Below are 21,213 nucleotides of genomic sequence, written 5' to 3'. Positions count from 1 at the left end.
CATGTTACTCAAGGCCCACACGCACTATGACCAGTCGTTCTTAAGAAACAGCTTCCGGACAGACCAGCTCCAAAAAGCGTGTGGCGTCTGAGTGCGGATAAGGCAGGAGCAAAGCGGGCCGTAGTTTGGACCTTGGGGCCAAGTCTGCACTTTTCTTAGTTCCTTTTACTTTTCCCTAAGTTTTGAAATTCCATTTACCCGGAGGGAGAAGGTGTAGCGTGGCAACCGCACACAGCTGAAATATATATATATATTTGCACTCACAAACTCCCCAGATTCTTCACAAACAGGGGTGGAAGAGAAAACTTAGGACGTCCAAGTTCAGCATTAATACGAAGGACTCGCCACCAAAGACTCCGTACACTTTCCTTGGGTGGTTTACTCTCCGAGAAACGCCTCCCGGCTTAGTGCGCCTGCGCACGCGCAAGCTGCGGCCCCGCCTCCCCGTTGGGGACGTAAAACGTGCGCCGGGAGGCAGGACGTGGGCTGCGCATGCGCCCTCACTGCGTCGTCCTCTCGGTCTGTACGGCGGCTGGAACCGCGGAGGAGGTGTTCGCCGGTGTCTCTCGCGCCGGTTCTACGCGGCGCGCCCCGAGACCACGCAAAGGAAGGGCTAGAGTAAGTGTTCCCCCCAGCCGCTAGTCATATAGAAAGTGTTTCCTTCCCGCCAGGCAAGTGCCTGTAGGAACCGGACCCCGCCCCCTTCCCGGCCTAAACTTTCCCCTCCCTACTCCTTTCCTTGTGGGGATCCCCTCGGTTCCTCTAGTTCTGGCAGTGAGCCCCTGCCAAGATCATGAAGCTCGTGAGGAAGGACATTGAGAAAGACAATGCGGGCCAGGTAACCCTGGTTCCCGAGGAACCTGAGGACATGTGGCACACCTACAATCTAGTGCAGGTGGGCGACAGCTTGCGCGCCTCCACCATCCGCAAGGTACAGACGGAGTCCTCCACGGGCAGCGTAGGGAGCAACCGGGTCCGCACTACCCTCACTCTCTGCGTGGAGGCCATCGACTTCGACTCTCAAGCCTGCCAGCTGCGGGTCAAGGGGACCAACATCCAGGAGAATGAGTATGTCAAGATGGGGGCTTACCACACCATCGAGCTAGAGCCCAACCGCCAATTCACCCTGGCCAAGAAACAGTGGGACAGCGTGGTTCTGGAGCGCATCGAGCAAGCCTGTGACCCAGCCTGGAGCGCCGACGTAGCGGCTGTGGTGATGCAGGAAGGCCTCGCCCATATCTGCTTAGTCACTCCCAGCATGACCCTCACTCGGGCCAAGGTGGAAGTGAACATACCTAGGAAACGGAAAGGCAACTGCTCCCAGCACGACCGGGCCTTGGAGCGGTTCTATGAACAGGTGGTCCAGGCCATCCAGCGCCACATACACTTTGATGTTGTAAAGTGCGTCCTGGTGGCCAGCCCAGGATTTGTGAGGGAGCAGTTCTGCGACTACATGTTTCAACAAGCCGTGAAGACGGACAACAAAGTGCTCCTGGAAAACCGGTCCAAATTCCTTCAGGTAAAACCGTCTTACCCAGGGATAATTAAGAATGGGCAGAGGGGTTTATGTAAACGACTCCTAAAGTTTTAGAACTAGGAAAAGTACAAGAGGAGGAAGGTTTAACTTGACTGGGATTGTAAGTGAGATCATGAAATGAAAAGAGACTAGCAAATTGATATAGTAAACTTGGCTTAAATTCGTAAACATATAAAGCCTTACCAGTGCTTTTGGCTTGAGGTCATTGTGGGCTGTTTAATGGGTACTCTAAGAGGTTCTTTTGTCTAATTTTTGTAATTGTGATTCTAGGTACATGCCTCCTCTGGACACAAGTACTCCCTGAAAGAGGCCCTTTGTGACCCTACAGTAGCTAGCCGCCTTTCAGACACTAAAGCTGCTGGGGAAGTAAAAGCCTTGGATGACTTCTATAAAATGTTACAACATGAACCTGACCGAGCTTTTTATGGACTCAAGCAGGTGGAGAAGGCCAATGAGGCCATGGCAGTTGACACATTGCTCATCAGCGATGAGCTCTTCAGGCACCAGGATGTGGCCACACGGAGCCGGTACGTGCGGCTGGTGGACAGTGTGAAGGAGAACGCAGGCTCTGTTAGGATCTTCTCCAGTCTTCATGTGTCTGGGGAACAGCTCAGCCAGTTGACTGGGATAGCTGCCATTCTCCGCTTCCCTGTCCCTGAACTCTCTGACCAAGAGGAGGATTCCAGTTCTGAAGAAGATTAATGATTGGAACTAATAATCGAGACAACCTGTCTCACTCCTTCACTGTTACATTTCCTCAACATCCTTGTGACAGAAAGCTGCAAAAGTGGCACTTTGTGATTCTTATAGGGGTTTCTCATGTATTTGGTCACACTAGGTGATTTGTGGTTGGCAGGATATGTATTCAAACTGAACAATAAAAGGAAATAATCTCCATGTATTACCCTCTTTATTAATTGGGATAATTTAATTTCAGAATTATGAGTTATTCGCAGTACTTAGAAACATTTTGTATTTTTAAAACGAATGCCTGTATATTCTTTGGAATAGACTGTAAAATCCCATACTGCATGCTTTGAAGTAGTTTTCCTTAGGAAAAGCTTTTTAATATCTCATCTTCAGTTTACATTGTTTATTTTAATTCGGCATGGTGTTCTTACACTGGTTTTCTTAATGATCCTTTTCTCTCCATTTCCCCCCACATTCCATTTTTTTTATTTTTAAATTTATTTGCTATTTTAAATGATAGCTAAATAGAAGACTTTTCTTGAGGGCAACTTTAAAATGTGTTTTTCTTAAGAAATTTGTTAAACCAATCATGTTAAAAGTAACAAGGTGGGGGGTTTTTTGCTTTAGACCTAATCATAATTGCTTCAGAGGAGCACTTAATTAGTTATTTTTAGGTCATTGAGCTTTGGTCTGCTAAGGATTCTCAGGATAATCTATTTAAGGTGCCTTTATTTTTAAAACGAGGCTAAGGTATGTGATTTGCTTATGGGCTATTAGTGGCAAACCTAGAAGTAGTCCCCAATCTGGACTTGAGTTCCTTGCACTGCTACACTATTTATGTATTTATTTTTTGGCTTATCATAGTTAAATGTTTAATGCTACCTTGAATTTGTATTTGCTTTTACATTCTTAATGGACTTTGTCTATGCCCTATTTTAGGGGTGAGAAAGCCTGTTCAGAAAGTTTAAGTCACATCATTAGTATGTGGCAGTTGATTTGTACTCCAGCTCTTTACCATACTTAGGGAATTTCGGCAAACAGCTGAGAGTTTAAAATATTTTCATTATTTTTCCAAGAGTTAGGGAGGGGGCCTTGAAATGTAATTGCATCTTGACCTTTTACACATCTCAGCTTAGCAAAATAATTAGGAAAGGCCTTATGAAGAAAGAGTGATAATTCAGTCTGTAACTCCAGGATCAGTGGTGCCTGCTTCAAATAAGGACACTAAGTAAACTTTTGCTTGTCCTGTCTGTGTCTGAGCCTTTCTCCTGGTGTAAGTGCCAGGTTTGGGGATTATTTTTTATAAACTTCCTAACTAATCTGAACCTTTTTATCTGTAGTTAGGGGTAGACACCTCCATATACTTTAAAACCACATTTTTATATGTCTATTGTACTTCCTAATCAAAATAATTCAGATTGTCATTTCGTTATAATTCATGAATATTTAAGATATCATTAAAAGTATGTTATTAATAATTTGGTAGGAGTGTAGATATGAAGTCACTAAGATTCTTAATGTTAGAACCTGATTGATGATGCATCATATTCTCAGGAAGAATTTGGAGATTTGGGGCCTCGTGCTCATAATCTATGCAGAACTGGTTATTCCTAGCTGTTATCCTTAGTAATAAAAACCAGGGGAAATAAAAGCTTATGGTAAGTCTAACCAATACATTTTAGGACATAAGTTCTCAAATTTAGCTGCCTCTTAGCTTCACCTTGGGAGCTTTAAAAACTCTATACCCAGACTGGACCCCAGACTAAATAACCTTGCACCCCTAGAAATGCTGGTGTGTTTTTTAAAAATTATTATTAAAGCTCCCAGGTGATTCCAATAGGCATCAAGGCTGAGACCCTTGATTCAGGCCTTGCTATTCAAAAGTGTGGTCCATGGACCAGCAGCATCCCCTGAGAGCTTGTTAGAAACCGGAATCCAGGGCTGTACACTAAACCTATTGAATTGCAATCTGTATCTTAACATCCCCAGTTGATTGCTGTGTATAATCAAAGCTGATAAACATAAGCCATAGCTTATTCTCCCTGTGCTAGTTAATCTCTGCCTAGGGTTGCCAGCCATAGAGAAAAAGATTTGAGTTTTAAGATCTTTTAAGAGAGCTAAACTGCCAATGTTCAATTAAATTATCTATAAAACTCTAAATGAAAGGCTGTTTATATGTCTATAACATTTAAAATATCTTTTAAGAATTTGTATTTTTAAAAAGTTACATATTATACCAATACCATAATCAAGAGTATAAATCTTCCTAGATGCATAGGTGTAAATATCAAAATAGCGATAGGAGCATATAAAATACAAAATTAATTCAAATAATTAGTTTTTACTATTCTGTAGAAAACAAAATGAACCATAGGTCTCTGGAAATCATATGCAGTAGTTTAATTCCAATTGCTATTCGTTACTAAGGAATGACTATGGTAACAAATGGAAACACTGTCAAAAACATAGCTCTCAAATTAATGCAATGTTGTACTGTAAGTTTCCATTTACCATAAGGTGCCTGCTGTAAACAAAGATTGCTGCCCTCCCTAGGCTCAGTAAATGAGAAGTTTGCAATTTGTTTTATTTTGTTCCAGATATGATACATACAAAATTACGTTTTGCTATTCCTGGTCTATTATATGTTAAATATTTTGCTAATTTTACGTCTGGACTGTTGATACTGGATTTCACTTTCATTACTCCCTTATATACAAGTTGGATTCCCCCCACCCCCAGGTGCCACTAGAATAGGTTTGTAAAGCTAATTGTCTTTTATCTCTAGTTACTTTCAGTCATTAACTTTAGTTCCCTTTTTTAATCCCTGTAACCAGATATCAAACTCACAGTATCTTTAACAGAAGTGACTCATAATTTCTGCAGTTCATATATTCTGGAACAAATTCTCTGTTGCTAAAAAAAAATACACGGATGAAATGGTGTATATGTGAATTCCCCAAAGTAGAAGCTGTTTGTTGGGAAGGTACTACTTTGCTTTTAAATCAGATGGTTTTCCAAGTAAATAAAACTGGCAGTTTGTATTCAGTATCGGGATATGTTGAATTACATGTTGAAAAGGGGTTTCTAAGGTGTTTCTTAGAGTTTGAGTAGAGAGAAATTCTTTCGCCTGTGGCCAGAGCTTAGATATGGGGCATCCCTATTTATATTACACCAGTCATCAAGGGCAGTACATTTAATTTTATCCGTTCATTTTTTTAGTACCTGTTTGAACCCAGTACTGAGCTGGGTTTAGGGAAGAAACATGTAAACAAATCACTGGATAAAAGTAACTTGTAGAAAGTATGAGAGGGTACAATGTTTCAAGGGGTCGCTTTTAGAAGGAACTTTATAGAGCAAGAGCCAGTAAATGTACTTAAAATGATAAACCTGGAGAGGTTATCAGGAAGAGGAGGAGGGCAGGGCAAGTGTGCTAATCACATCAGACCCTGCATGCCACAATAAAGAGTAGGTTCGACCATTATGAGAAACCACGGAAAAGTTTAAACAGGAGAATGGCATGATAAACTGCATTTCGCAAACATCACTGTTTGGCAGCATCAAGGATGCATAGGCAAGATTGGAGGCAAGGAGACGGATTAAGAGAACACTTATTAGAAAAATTTAAGAGGAAAATGATGGTCTAAACAAAGGCCGTAAGAATGAAAAGTCAAGAGGAGGTATTAGGAGATAGGCTCAGAGGGACGTGAGGTTTGTTCAGAGTTATGGAAGGAGTAGAGTCTAGGGGTAAATCTCCGGGTTTTTTTCTTGACTGGTGGGAGATACAAGGGCATAATTCAGACACAGGAAAAATAGGAAGAGAAGCTGACTTGCAAGGAAAAACTAAGTTCAGTTTGGAATCTAGTTTGAAGTGCCTGTGGGACATCTGTAATGCTTTTCCACCAGACTGTTATATGCTTGCTTACTCCCTTCAGGTTTTTGCTCAAAATATCACCTTCTCCATGAAGTCTTCCTAAACCAGCCTTTTAAAAAAATATACCTTCTCCAAGATTCCCTTATCCTTCCTTGTCTTATTTTTCTCTGTAACGCTTAATTTCACTTAGTTGTTTTGCTTATCATCTATCTAGAATATAAGCTCCAGGAAGGCAGAGAGTATTGTCTATTAGGTCATTGCTATATCCTCAATGCTAAGAACAAACCCTGGCACAGAGTAGATGCTCCAAAAAAAAAATGATGACTAAATGAATGACCGAATGAATCAATCTCCAGAAGAAGGTCCCTTAGGCAGTTATGCATACAGTTCTGAAGTTCAGGAAAAAGCATTTGGCGGGGGATAATAATACAAGAAATGTTCAGCATATAAGCAGACCTGAAATCATGGAGAAAAAAAAATGACCTAGGAAGTATTAGTAAAACTAGAAATAAAAGAGGGCCAGGCATCAAAGCATAGGGAAACAGCAATATTTAATCTCTTTAAATGCTACTTCATTCTCTGTATTATAACAAAGCACAGGTGTTTATAGATTTCAACACTTAATATAGTCAGATAATTATTTTTCCCCTACATATCTCTATAGTGTACTAGAGATATACATGTAGAATAGCTAAAGTATTGATTTCATAAAAAGCTGAATTTTTAAAAGTTCTTAAGATAAAAATTTCTAAGTCGGGGGGCAAAAACCAAATTACTTGTGTTTATGTTTTTTAAGTGGATCTTAACATACATGTACATTTACTAATTTAGTGTATGAAAAGTTAGTTTTAAAAAAAGATATATTAGGGTGTGATGATTTAATTTATTAAAAGATTTTTCTCAGGATCCCCATAGTACAGGGATTATTAGCAAGCTCTGTTTCATTCAGGTCGAAGGGTTACTGCTATACGGCCCTTAGCCCTCATGTCTCCTACCCTAATGTGCATCTTTGATTCCCTCACCACTTCCTCTTTTACTCCCTGTGGGACCACAAGTGTCAGAGTTGTGACATAAACTTTGCAAAGTTATACCTGTTCTAAAAATTGATTTTGACCAGCCCATAATTTTGTTGATACACATTTTTCAGCAAATGAGTTCCCAGTTAGTGAAGAACAACTAAAATGGGGATATAAAAGCAATTATAAAAAGAATAAACAATTTCAGATAAAGTTTTTAAAGCCCTAAATAAAAGTTTTCTTCATATTGATGTTAGCGTATTTAAACTTTGTGCTGTGATTCAGTTTACGTATTTTAAAAGATTTAGTAGTTTAGAAAAGTGCTATTCAAGATTTTCGTAATGCATTGTGTGTATTGCTGATGAATTCTCAATTTAGAAGTTTAGTGCAAAAGTGTTACAGAAAAGCCAAAATGGTTTCTAACGGAGTTGAGATGCAAGTATAATACTTCTGTGTATCAAGGATGCCTTACTTAGAAAAGATTCAAAGTCAGCAATGCAGCTAATTAAGATGTTGAAGAATAAAACCTCTAGTAATGGCCTAGAACAACTTGAGGAGTTACTTAACATCATCAAGTAGCAGGTAAACTTCACTAGAAATAAAAAAGAAATTGGCTAAGTTCAGGAAGGAGATAGTTAAATTAGAAAGACTGTGAAAAGGCATTGGCAAAAGATTTTTGTTAAGCTGAAGTGGAGATGATAAAATCTCATTCATCATGTTTCTTTACATGGCAAGAATTCTGCCTTTTTAGGAAGTGTTTGATACAGCATCACTATCTCTATTCTCATCCATATTTTAGAGTGTTCTCTGTAGATTTCCAAGTGTACTAATTGAAAGATAACCCATTTATCTTTCAGTATTTAATTTCTCTATCTTAAGAAACATGTTAGTGTATTCTGTTGTGGTAAAGAACACCGGGAAGGAAACTGCAATATTGTGAATTTATTCGTTTAAATTTAGGAGAAGCTAATGTGTTTTCTCAAGGAAAATCCACTTTTGTGTACAGCGCTTTAGTTGTATGCAAGTCTGCTGACACTATCATTTTTGCTTTTGACAGTGAATATTTTCATTCTATAACAGTTGACATCAATATGGGAAGGTCTTATATTTCTAGATGCCAGTTGCTAAAGATTGTGACATTTATGGTAAATTGTAGGGGTTTGGGTTACCAGTCTTCTTTTAAGTTCCCTTTCCTTCATCCCTTAACATTGCCCACATTCTTTAGAATGCCTGTTTTTCTATAACGTAGGAGACCTAGAGGACTTAGAGCTTACTTCAACTTAGGCTGCCACGTTTGGTTCCAGAACACCCAATACTGAGGCAGGCCAGTATCTGCCAGACAGCAAATACCAGAGAACAGTGTCTTTGCAGCCACACTGCCTGGCCATGCACAGGGTTGGCACCACTGTCCCAACTCCAGGAATGGACAACATGTTAAAATAAAAGTAACCACGTGCTTATTAAAGACCAGACCTGTGGGAAGTGCTTTAAAAGGAAATATTTAATTCTTTGAAGAGTCCTATGAGAAAGGTTTCATCAGTACTATTTTCAGGTAAGAGAACAAAAGAGGTTAAATAATTTGTCCAAAATCACATAGCTGGTGACTGTGATAAGGTGCCCAATCGAGCAACTCCCTAAAAATATAAGAATGCCAGTCCATTCCTCAATTTTCTGTTTGGAGTAGGTCAAATGTACCTAGAAATAGAAAAATTATTTGGTAACACTAAATTTTATGTAATCGGCCAAAGTTTGTTGCAGTCATTTTGTATGTTTTTTTATTTACCTACCACTGTTGTTTTTCATCTCTCATGAAAAATCAGGAACTCAGTCATACGGCATTCTAGTCTTAAATATAGTTGAGGATTAGAAAGTGTACAGCAACTGTTGTAAGTCTATATATTAAACCAAGCCCCTCAAGCCTTTACTCAGCATCTGTTACTATTTCACACTTAGTTTTAGCAAGCTTGTTTTTAAAAAAAGTTTTAAGCCTACTATCTTAATTCATGCATTATTCTAACATAGTAGCACCTTAAGTAGCAGAAACTATGCTACTTCGGTATGCTAAGATGAATTAAGATATGTGTCCGTGGATTGAATCAGCAAGTTAAATTTCAAGGAGAGATGACCACAAATGGCCAAGCTGACAGGGAGGTGCCTGCAGTGAGAAATGACAGCTCAGGTGGATCCTGAATCACCATCGAAAGAAAAAAGTCTAAGGCTTAGAGGCTTTCACTGGGGCCTGAGGACATTACTGTGCTATAATAGCTGGTGTTCATATTGAGGAAAGGATTGAATTACATTCGGTGCATTACATTCAGAAGTCAAGGAAATGTATGGTCTTTCAAAATTACTTTTCTCCAAAAATCATTAAAAGATAGTCGAACTTAAAGAAATCTTTAGCTATCTGCCATACCTAGAATGACGGTTCCAGATAGCCAGAGTTTTACCATACCTTAATAGTCTTAATAAGAAAACTTATATAATTGTTGAAAGTTGAATACTTGTTAAAGAAAAACATCCCAATAGATTTTAGCTGTAAAATTTATTCAGAGGTAGGAGGTCCTCTGAGTTCAAGTCTAAGTTCCAGAAGTTTTATGTCTGGAATTTTTCGTCAAGTCCTAGTGTAAACATCAACTAGAAATTTTTGTTTGACACCAATGTGAAAAATTGCTCTGTGGATATAAAACATTTTAATCTTGTGTTTCAGCTCATTGATCCTGTGACCATAATTTAGAGTTTTTTCTTCCTCTCCAAGTATATTGTTGACAATGGTAGAAGTCACTTTTTTTTTTTTTTGATGAGGTGGGGGAGAGGCAGATTGAAAATGCATTGTAGTACACGGCTCTGAATCATTTAGAATCATAAAAGGTTAATGCTGTATGGAAACTTTTATGTCATCTGACCTACTCACTTCATGATACGGATGTCAACTGAGGCCCAGAGAGTGTTGGTAACTTGCTCAAAATCGCTCAAGCGAGAGTTTTTCATAGAGTCCACATTCCAGTTTGATCCATCCTATTCCAATTTCTTATGTATTTTCTTGTCACCAGTGCACATTGGGAGGCAGTTGGGGTAAGTGAACAAAGACCAATATGGGCTTGTAAAAATGCCCTAAACCCTCCTTTATCAAATAATTCTTCATCTTGGGGCAAGACAGTTTCTCAGAAGCATCACTGAGACTCAAACCCAGCTTTGAAGTCCATTTGTCCATTCTTCGAACAACTATTTCTCTTCTGCTAGAGAAAGACTCTGCCCCCTGCCTTTCTTCTTCTGAGAATCATTTCGTTCTTCTGACAACCACTTACTAAATACCAACTATGTGCCAGGCACTCTGCCAGCCCCCAGAGATATGAGGTGAATAGAGAAGATCGCAGTCCCTTCCTTCAAGGGAAACCCAGTCTAGGATGGGGAAAAACAGAGAGAAAACAAGCAATCATAGCACTGCAATAGGTACAGGAACAAGAACTGTGTGGGAATCTGAGAGCTCAAAGGGTGCTCTTAACTCAGCCTGGCTTCACTGAGGAGGTGCTATCAGAGCTTAAACTGCTAAATTCCAGAAGCTCACACTGATCTTGCATTAGTTTCCAGAGAAATGAGGCAAAGGAAACTGAAAGCATTCCTCTCCAATTTACTTGGTAAAATTTTTGTCTTCTAAGTATTGGTCCCTGTAATCCCTAAGCTCTAAGCTCTGCAGTGAAGAGTCAACAAACCTGAGAAGAGACATCATGGAGAAAGGAGGTTATGTTGCTTCCTACTCTCAGAAAGAAGTGAAAAAGGCATCAGTGGAATCAGAAATACAAACAGGAGACCATGACTGAAAAGAAGAGAAAGATGCTAGAACCATTGTATTTTCCATATTTTTGTTATCTCCCGTTTCTCTCTCATGACTGAACAGCAAAACAGTTAAACCAGAAAAGAGAGCTTGGTGCTCAGTAAGCCGGGGAACAGGACATCATGTCCTCTCCACAGCCATTCTTGGAAAAGAGGATGTCCAGGGTAGAATGGGTGGTGGTGGTCTCCTCGGGGAAAGGGAAACAGGTTTCTGGGCCTTCTGTCAAGCGGGAAGTGCCGGAGAGCTGACTTGGGCCTCGGGAAAGCCCAGAGGCTGGCCGGCAGGAAGACCTGGGGTCTTTCCTATCTCTTTCTTCACCATTTTATCCTTGGTATAAAATTCAGGAAAATAACCTTCATAAACAATAACAACTTTTCTCCTAAGTAGTGCATTTTACTAAATGGCCAACATGGATTGGATGTGGTGGAAGGAAGGGAAATTTTCTGCAGAAGGGAGAAAAGAACAGAGTCTATTTTATGAGGAGGAGTGAACTCTGGGAATAGTGCTCTGACCCTGTGTGTCTCAACGGTACTCTCAGCCTGGGTGAAAGGAAGTGGAAGAATGTGTGGAATGTGGGGGAGTGGGAAGAGCTGAGACACAATTAGTTCTCTGCCTCGTTAAATGTAGTAATATATTTTTAAGAAAATGAGTCTGTTATCACTGTAGTAAATTTGGGCCTAACTCCTTGCCTAGAACTTAATGCCTAGAGCTTAATAAGTGTTAGAATTTTTCCTGCCTTTCTGGGAATCATTTTCACCCTTATCTCTAGCTCTTATACTCTCTCTGGGTCACAGTAAAATATAGTGGGAAATGGTGTGAGTAGACAGAAAATGTGGAGAAAGATCCGGCCTTTTTATAATGGTTTGCTGTAGATTTTAAAGCTCTTAGATTTGCGTTTGATGCATGGGTTCACATATGTCCTTCTAAATAAATTAGAAACTTTAATTGTCAGAGTCAAGAAAGTAATACAGGGCTTCCCTGGTGGCGCAGTGGTTGAGAGTCCGCCTGCCGATGCAGGGGGTACGGGTTCATGCCCCGGTCCGGGAGGATCCCACATGCCGCGGAGCGGCTGGGCCCGTGAGCCATGGCCGCTGAGCCTGCGCGTCCGGAGCCTGTGCTCTGCAATGGGAGAGGCCACAACAGTGAGAGGCCCGCGTACTGCGGGGAAAAAAAAAAAAAAAAAAAAGAAAGTAATAGAGCCAGATTTTATACTTGAGACTATAAAAAGGATGTTGCACACCAAAAATTACAGTGTAATTTACATGCCATTTGCTTATAGTTACAAAAAAGACCGTATATAAGCATTTGCAAAAGCATCGCCTTTCTGAATAACTGAATCGCAGAAGAAGTCATCTATGCCATTCTCAGAGGACTCTGGCTGTGGTAGGACAGACATGAGAACTGGCCTGTGAATCAGATCAGGATGTGCCCAGGCCCTACCAGTTGGTTGTGTGACTTGAAATCATTTCATCCTTTTGAACCTCCATTTCTTCATCAGTAGATTGAGGAAAGATGGGTGGCACTTGATTTCCTAGGCACCCTTGCAGATCCCTGATTCTACTTGGTGCAGTAGCAATAATTGTTTGTTACTTTTAAAAGTGGTACCTTTCCAGCAAAATAAATCTTCAGTGACTCTCAGGTTTAAAAAGAATCTATTTCGCACCATATTCCAAAAGCTGCCAAATTTGGGGTTTGGCTGACTGCTAAAGAGAGCAGCCTGCTAGAAGGAGCAAATTCCAGAGCTGAGGGTCATTTTTTACAATGCTTTGCCAATACTCCCATATTTTCAAAGTTGTTAGGGGCCTTTAAACTTGAGCATCAGGAGGGAAACAGTTGTTTAAAACATTTTGCCAATAGGTACACAAAAATTTTCAACTGTACAAATATATTTGAATAGTTTGCCACATTCCAGTGACATGCCAAGTTGCACAGTCCTGCCACTTTCCTCCTTGTTATTTTTCCTCCCCTATCAACTTTGCTTGCTGTCCCAAAGAACTAGGTAATGAGAAAACACAGGTCTTTATTTTTACCAGAATGTTCCTTCAGTTTGGCCAGTGGTTCTCAAACCAGGCAGCTAGGGAGTTTTAAAATCACATGATGACTGGCCCCACCCCAGGCAATTAAGTCAGAATATTTGGGGAAAGGAATCCAAGCGTCTGTACATTTAAAAAAAGCTCCCCAGGTTTTTCTTTCTTTTTTTTTAACTTTTTATTTTTTATTTTTTTAAACATCTTTATTGGAGTATAATTGCTTCACAATGGTGTGTTAGTTTCTGCTTTATAACAAAGTTAATCAGCCATACATATACATATATCCCCATATCCCCTCCCTCTTGCATCTCCCTACCACCCTCCCTATCCCACCCCTCTAGGTGGTCACAAAGCACCGAGCTGATCCCCCTTTGCTATGCGGCTGCTTCCCACTAGCTATCTGTTTTACATTAGGTAGTGTATATATGTCCATGCCACCCTCTCACTTCGTCCCAGCTTACCCTTCCCCCTCCTCGTGTCCTCAAGTCCATTCTCTATGTCTGCATCTTTATTCCTATCCTGCCCCAAGGTTCTTCAGAACCTTTTTTTTTTTTAGATTCCATATATATGTGTTAGCAAACGGTATTTGTTTTTCTCTTTCTGACTTACTTCACTCTGTAGGACAGACTCTAGGTCCATCCACCTCACTACAAATAACTCAATTTCGTTTCTTTTTATGGCTGAATAATATTCCATTGTATATATGCACCACATCTTCTTTATCCATTCATCTGTTGATGGACACTTAGGTTGCTTCCATGACCTGGCTATTGTAAATAGAGCTGCAGTGAACATTGTGGTACATGACTCTTTTTGAATTATGGTTTTCTCAGGGTATATGCCCAGTAGTGGGATTGCTGGGTTATATGGTAGTTCTATTTTTAGTTTTTTAAGGAACCTCCATACCGTTCTCCATAGTGGCTGTATCAATTTACATTCCCACCAACAGTGCAAGAGGGGTCCCTTTTCTCCACACCTTCTCCAGCATTTATTGTTTGTAGATTTTTTGATGATGACCATTCTGACTGATGTGAGGTGATACCTCATTGTAGTTTTGATGTGCATTTCTCTAATGATTAGTGATGTTGAGCATCCTTTCATATGTTTGTTGGCAATCTGTATATCTTCTTTGGAGAAATGTCTATTTAGGTCTTCTGCCCATTTTTGGATTAGGTTGTTTATTTTTTTGATATTGAGCTGCATGAGCTGCTTGTAAATTTTGGAGATTAATCCTTTGTCAGTTGCTTCATTTGCAAATATTTTCTCCCATTCTGAGGGTTGTCTTTTCATCTTGTTTATGGTTTCCTTTGCTGTGCAAAAGCTTTTGTTTCATTAAGTCCTATTTGTTTATTTCTGTTAACACTCCCCAGGTGTTTCTTATCTGCAACCAGGTTAAACGTTGGCCCTTCATCACCTACTAGGCCAGTTGGCCCTAAAGTGTTTGGTGGCCACAAAACCAGTCAGGGTCTGGCTAAGAAAAAGAGATGGAGCGTAGAAAAAATTGTGAAATTGTAGATTAATTATCCCCACTACTGAAAAGGCAACTTTAAAAAGTTGATGAGGACTTCCCTGGTGGCGCAGTGGTTGAGAGTCCGCCTGCCGATGCAGGGGACACGGGTTCGTGCCCCGGTCCGGGAAGATCCCACATGCTGTGGAGCAGCTGGGCCCGTGAGCCATGGCCGCTGAGCCTGCGCGTCCGGAGCCTGTGCTCTGCAACGGGAGAGGCCACAACAGTGAGAGGCCCGCGTGCTGCAAAAAAAAAAAAAAAAAAATTGATGAGGGGAGTGTATTTCTTTGGCTTTAATGCCTCATTGCAAGGTTTGACTATACCTTAGGTATTTTGTCTTGCTATAATAAATTCACAATTAGGATTGATAGTGAATATTTATTGATGTACATATATTGCTCAGTATAGTGAAGGGGGTTACAAAAAAGTAGCTCCTTGAAGGATGGGGCTTGTAAATCTTGGGATGCAAGAATTATGTAAGATGGAACAAGACGTATATTTTACAGAGAGTGAAAGCTAATATTGTTGGCAACAGGAAGATAACACAATTGGGTGGAATCACCTAAGAAGGTGGTATTTGAGTCTGGGTCACCTTCTGAATGTCTTCTTTCACTCAATCAGCAGGCAGCAGTGGTAAGAACATTGGCTCTTAGCTGGAAAATCTTAGCTCTACTACAGATGGGCTCTGTGACCTTGGGCAAGACATGTTACCTTTTTGATCCTCAAATTTAGATTTATGAGGTTTAATCTGTAAAATGGAAAAAAATGATAAAACTTTCCTCATAGAGTTGCAAAGAATAAATAATATGATTTAAGCAAAATACCTGGGAATTAATAAGAGCTCTAGTTAACTGACTCTTATTCCTCCTTCCTGTTGCATCTATTTGCCATACATACCACTTGGGCAGCAGATCAGCCATGGAGGTGTGAGGCAGAAGAAGTGCCTCAAGTTTCTTCCTGTCATAAATCCCTCCCATCTGCCAAGGATGGTGTTATAACCAGAAAAAGTAGACCCATCCGTCCAGTTACCCTAAGCAAGAGACGGGCTAGCCGATCATTCTCAGTCTTTATAATATTTTTATTTCCTTATATTAGGATACATAATGCATGTCTCACCTCATTGCCCAGAGGATGGAGGTGAAAACTGTACTTTTGTAAGTGATAACAAGCCAGTAAGGAAGAGGAACATAGAAAAGCACATTTCATTCTCTACCTCCGTGTCTTTATTTAAAAATAAATAAATAAATAAATAATTTTAAAAAAAGAAAAGCACATTTCACTTCATGCCAGGAACAGTAACCCCTTCAAGAACACCACTGTGTGCACACAGAGAACCATAACTACCCACCGAGGAGGTCCTGGCTCTGTGTACTGAACCGCAGAAGCTCATATGGCCCCATGGTGCTGAGGTTGGATTTATATCAGCCATAACCCACCATTAAACTTCCAATCAAACAAAATTAATATTAATTCTTAGGTTGAACAATAGGTGCTGTCTTTTCTTCCATTTAGTGACCTTAATTCCTGTGGTACCTGTTAATGATTATTTGAATATCATTCTTCCACTGCTCAGCTTTCCTTGTCTGGGTGTTTCAGCCATATGTAAGTCATTAAAAAATCACAATTCTCTTACTACTTCTAAGTCAGTTGCAAACAACACAAAGCAACTCTGGTAATGGAAGCAAAAAAACAATATTTTAGGAGAAGTTGAGGAGGCCTCAGATAGGAAGAGAAAGAGGAAGGCATAGTCAAATCTCTGCTGCAGAAATATCTGTGTAGGACAATGCAGCCGATGGAATCACCACCCCCAGACAACCACCACCAATCCACTGGACTTAAAACTCAACCAGAGATTCTGAGAGTAATCTTTAATGTGCAGGAACATCAGGTTGGCCATCCAGAGGTCACATGTTCACCTTCCCTGGACCAGGAGGCAGGATGAAGGACTGTTCTATACTCCTTCACTCATCTGTATCCTGAAATTCCACCCCTTTCCTCAGCTAGGAAGAGTGTGGATGCTGGAGAGCTAAAAGAAAAGAAAGTATCTACTAACTATTGTAGAACAGTAGGAGTAAGAGAACTAACATTTACCAAATCCCATACAAGGCACACTCTATACCGTGTTAGAGGCACAGGCCTGCAGCCAGGTTGGCATTCAGACCCCAGCTCAGCCATCTGCTGGAAGAAGCAAGGGTGATGCTGAGCCTGGAACCCATGTCCATCTGACTCTAGGGCCTGGTGTCCCATCACTAGTTCACCCATTTCAGTAGGTTTTAACTCTTACATTCTTCATCAGAGCAGAGATGCGAATTAGCTAGGAAAACCTTACCCTGAATCCCTTTCAGGCTTCATATCTGCTTTGAGAAACAAAAATTACCTAACCATATAAAATAGTTGAATAATTGGCACATTTTTTTCTTTTATGTGACCACTTCCCTTAAATCTTGACTTCAGTCTTGCTCTTGGGCTCCTGATATTCTGATGGATGTCTGATTCACCAGCAAGAACTTAAAAACCAGTCCTACTGCTAGATTTTAAATGGTGGCTTATTTAAATAGTCAAAGTCAGTCAGCGGATCACTAAATTTTTAGACTGGGCAATTCTCAGTAGGAGATTCAGTATTAGTCCTGAAGCACAATGGAAGTTCAGGAGACTCAGGGAGCACCTGGCTTCCACAGTCACAAGTCTTGAGGTCACCTCAGGCCACTTACATTTCTTATCACTGCTTTTCCCCAGCTGACATTTGGCTCTGGAGGGAAATGGAAGCCAGGAAAGAGGAAGATGGTATTGTACCTCCCCATTCCAACACACACTTGTCCTTAGCCTCAGCATTGTTTTCCAATCCAGCTATCAGACTTCACGCATGGAAGAGGAGGAACTAGCAAACATATCCAGATTTCCTCTTGGACACCAAATGCTAAGCAGGGTTGGCCACAAAAATTTTAAAGAACAAAACCCACCAGCATTTTTACTCTCCTACAGTTAAGCCTCAATTTAGAGGTGAGCCAAAGTTAAAAATATAAAACATATAGTAAGTGCTTCTCTTCCACCTTCCTAAGGTTGTCAGATTTAGGGGCTGGGGGGAATAGTGAACACAACAGACTTATCCTAAATGATTATTCATTGCTTACCTGAAATTCAAATTTAACTGGCTGTCTAGCAACGCTACACCCCCATGTTCATGTCTCTGGCACTATTGGCCATGATTGGCTTTGGTTGGAGAGATCTTTGCTTGGGTGGAAGTTGGGAGGAGGACTAGTGAGTGTATTCCTGCCCAAGATTGGTCTTGGCTCTAGTTTTAGAGCCTTTGTTGGAAGAATGGAGAAGGGCTGATCTCTTATGTGTTTGAAAAACACTGACCTGAGCCTTTCAACAATAGCAGTGGATGTAAATATATGTCTACTTAGCAGTCACCTTTTCCAGATGATCCTAATATCCTAAAATAAAAAGGTTATTGCCTTTCTCAGTCCAGTCATCTGAGACTGTTACTCCAGAGAGGTGCCTAATTGCAAGATGTCTTTACAGTAGTAGTAGTTAATGTTAATGATGCAATTTGATAATGTGAGGTTATCTTACAAAATTAAATTGGTAATTACAAGTAGCTTATACTCTTGATAAATTAAGGAAGATTAATTTTAAATGTATCGCCAAATATAAATTAAGTCACAATAACTCCATAAAGGTAGGAGCAACATACAACAGGGAGACACTTAGTAGGTGGTACTGAACAGAAAGGCTCTGGAGTTAGACCTCCTGAATTCAGTATCTCTAGTAAGGACTATTTCAGTGACTGACTTCAGTGTCCTCACTGGTAAACTAAGTGCCAACCTAATAGGGTTTTTTTGAACATTAAGTGAGGTTTTTGTTGTCTTTTATAATGATTGGTCCAGAGTAAACGTTCAACACATTTTACCTGCTTTAGATGGTATATTGAAAATTTTGCTCCTTGGGACTCAAAAAATATCCATGAACACTGGCACATTTTCAGTTCTGAAAGGAAACCAATGTGCCAGCAGAAATAGAAACAGATATCCTTGTTTTCAAATAAAGACAAGTTCTTTATGGGAAAGATGAACGTTAATGACGCCTTACAGACAGTTGAACATAGCTACTCATGGTCAGGAGCTTATACTATCAAGTTAGTGTTTATTTCTATTAATCTAAAATAATTTTTCCTGAGTCATGGCATAAACTTTTCATATTCCCCGCCCCCCGCCACCATAAGCACACTAGAAACTATCATTCTTAGGCAGGGATAGGGAAGCTGGGGGGTATTTGAAGGGACTGTTTTGTGAATTAGATAGTCAATTAAGAAAGGGCTAGCTCACAGACTGAAAGAGACTTGACCCATCAGCTGCCGAGGCCAGCTCAGAGACCAGGGTCCTGGTTACAGAGAAAGGACCCTGAGGCCACATCCAGGAGGAGCAGTCCTCAGAACCTAGTCTTGCATATTAACCCTCCCAGAGAGATGGCAAAGCTCTTTTTCCAATACTCTGCATTTTTGGAAATTGGTATGTTTATTCCCTCCCAGGCCTTTTCACTTTTATTCTGAATCACAGGAAAAATCATAATAGTAAAATCTGTCTGTATTATGACTGGGTACAGCAGATGGGGATTTTCTTCAAAGTTTTCAAGGAGTGTCACCTAGCAGCTGGGTTCCTTTGCCTGGATAGAATTGGCTCCCTAAAAGCAAAAAAGAGATGGAAGTACTTGGGGTGATAAACTTGTGTCAGTTTGGAATCAGACTGTAACAGTTTAAAGCCTCTCAAATCCAACGCCTTCTAAAGCTTTAAATGCTATCCACTAAGAAATCATATCTGAGGAATTTTTTCCGTTAAACATTTAGTCTGGTTCAGACATAATAAGATACTAATCTTTTCAAAACTTGTTTTCCCTTATTTGGCTTTCTCACTTTTTCTAATAAGTAAGAGTTTAATATACTAGAAGTGCTGAATACAAGGGGTGGAGTAGAAAGTACCCTGGCTTGGTTTCAGGGGAACTAGGTCCAAACCTGGATTCCATAACTAAGTGATTTTATGACCTTGGGCATCACTAAGCCATTGTGAGCCTCATCTATAAAGTGGGGATAATGCCACCTGGAACTGTGGGGAACACTGAATTATGGAAACTTTCTGTAAGCACTCAGCTCACATAGTAGGTGCTCAATAAATTTAAATCTGTGGCCATAGGGGGATCTTGTCACAAGCATCGTTAGAGCTTCTTTAATTAAGTGTGAAATGAATGTTAATTTTAAAGCTTTTATGTTCTGATCAAATAGAGATTATGATCTTCTCGAAGAAACTAAAATGGTTTGAGAAGACAGACATCATTCTAGGGTAATAATAGAAATGCAGAAATGGACAATTGTGCTTTAATGCATCAAAGATTAAAAACAATGCAAAGTCAGAATAACATTTGTTTCATCTACCAGAATCTTACCCTATTTCTTACCTTCGATTTGTTTAAGTATAGGACATTAGGATGGTACAGACTTTGGAAGATCTAAACTATTTGTAAATATGTATCTTTGCATATGCAAATTATATATACATATTTTAAAAGGTTGTTCCAACTTTATTTGTAGCAGAGGTCAGCAACCTTTTTTCTGTGAGATGATGTATATTTTTTAGTCTTTGCAGGCCTCAAAGACTCCTTAGTGATTACTCAACTCCCACAGTCTCCTTAGTGATTACTTAACTCTGCCATTGTGGTGCAAAGGCGGCCATAGACAATAAAGGACATGGCTGTGTTCCAATAAAACTTTATTTACAAAAACTGGCGTTGGGTGACATTTGGCCCATAGGACAGTTTGCTGACCTTTGGCCTAGAGCATGATATAGAGTCTATTTACAAATTAGGCATAAGTAAGATAATTTATCCAAGGAGAAAATGTGTATGACTATATATTCATAAGTTATTAATTCAGCAGTTATATAAAAATTAACCTTATTATATACATTTATTTCTTTAGCATCATGGCTTGCTGAGTTTAAAAAAATAGTGTGGTTATCTAATATATTCAGTTGAGTTGCTGGTATGTAAATCACGTTGGAATCAACATTTCACCAGTACATTTTTATTTTAACGTCTTTATTGGAGTATAATTGTTTTACAATGTTGTGTTAGTTCCTGCTGTATAACAAAGTGAATCAGCTATACATATACGTACATCCCCATATCCCCTCCCTCTTGCGTCTCCCTCCACCCTCCCTCTCCCACCCCTCTAGGGGGTCACAAAGCACCGAGCTGATCTCCCTGTGCTATGTGGCTGCTTCCCATTAGCTGTTTATTTTACGTTTGGTAGTGTGTATATATGTCAGTGCCACTCTCTCACTTAGTCCCAGCTTCCCCCTTCTCCCTCCCCGTGTCCTCAAGTACATTCTCTGTGTCTGCGTCTTTATTCCTATCCTGCCCCTAGGTTCCTCAGAACCTTTTTTTTGTTGTTGTTGTTAGATTCTATATATATGTCTTAGCGTACAGTATTTGTTTTTCTCTTTCTGACTTACTTCACTCTGTATGACAGACGCTAGGTCCATCCACCTCACTACAAATAACTCAATTTCATTTCTTTTTATGGCTGAGTAATATTCCATTGTATATATGTGCCACATCTTCTTTATTCATCTGTTGATGGACACTTAGGTTGCTTCCATGACCTGGCTATTGTAAATAGTGCTACAGTGAACATTGTGCTACATGACTCTTTTTGAATTACTGTTTTCTCAGGGTA

General features: G+C 40.0%; 2 protein-coding genes across 2 annotated transcripts in view; both read left to right on the top strand.

The window, feature by feature from the left end:
• The window catches only part of ITGA1 (integrin subunit alpha 1), a 163,682-nt gene that overhangs the window by 9,096 nt on the left and 133,373 nt on the right, over positions 1–21,213 (top strand). The window lies entirely within an intron of this gene.
• On the top strand, positions 613–5,273 carry PELO (pelota mRNA surveillance and ribosome rescue factor). The gene is made up of 2 exons (XM_082623789.1): positions 613–1,519; positions 1,808–5,273. Exons 1-2 carry the CDS (start codon positions 794–796, stop codon positions 2,237–2,239), a joined length of 1,158 nt encoding a protein of 385 aa, XP_082479915.1. The 5' UTR covers positions 613–793; the 3' UTR covers positions 2,240–5,273.

Source organism: Mesoplodon mirus, assembly GCF_964341445.2.
Source record: "Mesoplodon mirus genome assembly, chromosome: 5".
Taxonomy (NCBI): domain Eukaryota; kingdom Metazoa; phylum Chordata; class Mammalia; order Artiodactyla; family Ziphiidae; genus Mesoplodon; species Mesoplodon mirus.
The sequence above is the reverse complement of the archived record's forward strand: the minus strand, read 5'-3'. Positions and strand labels throughout refer to the sequence as shown.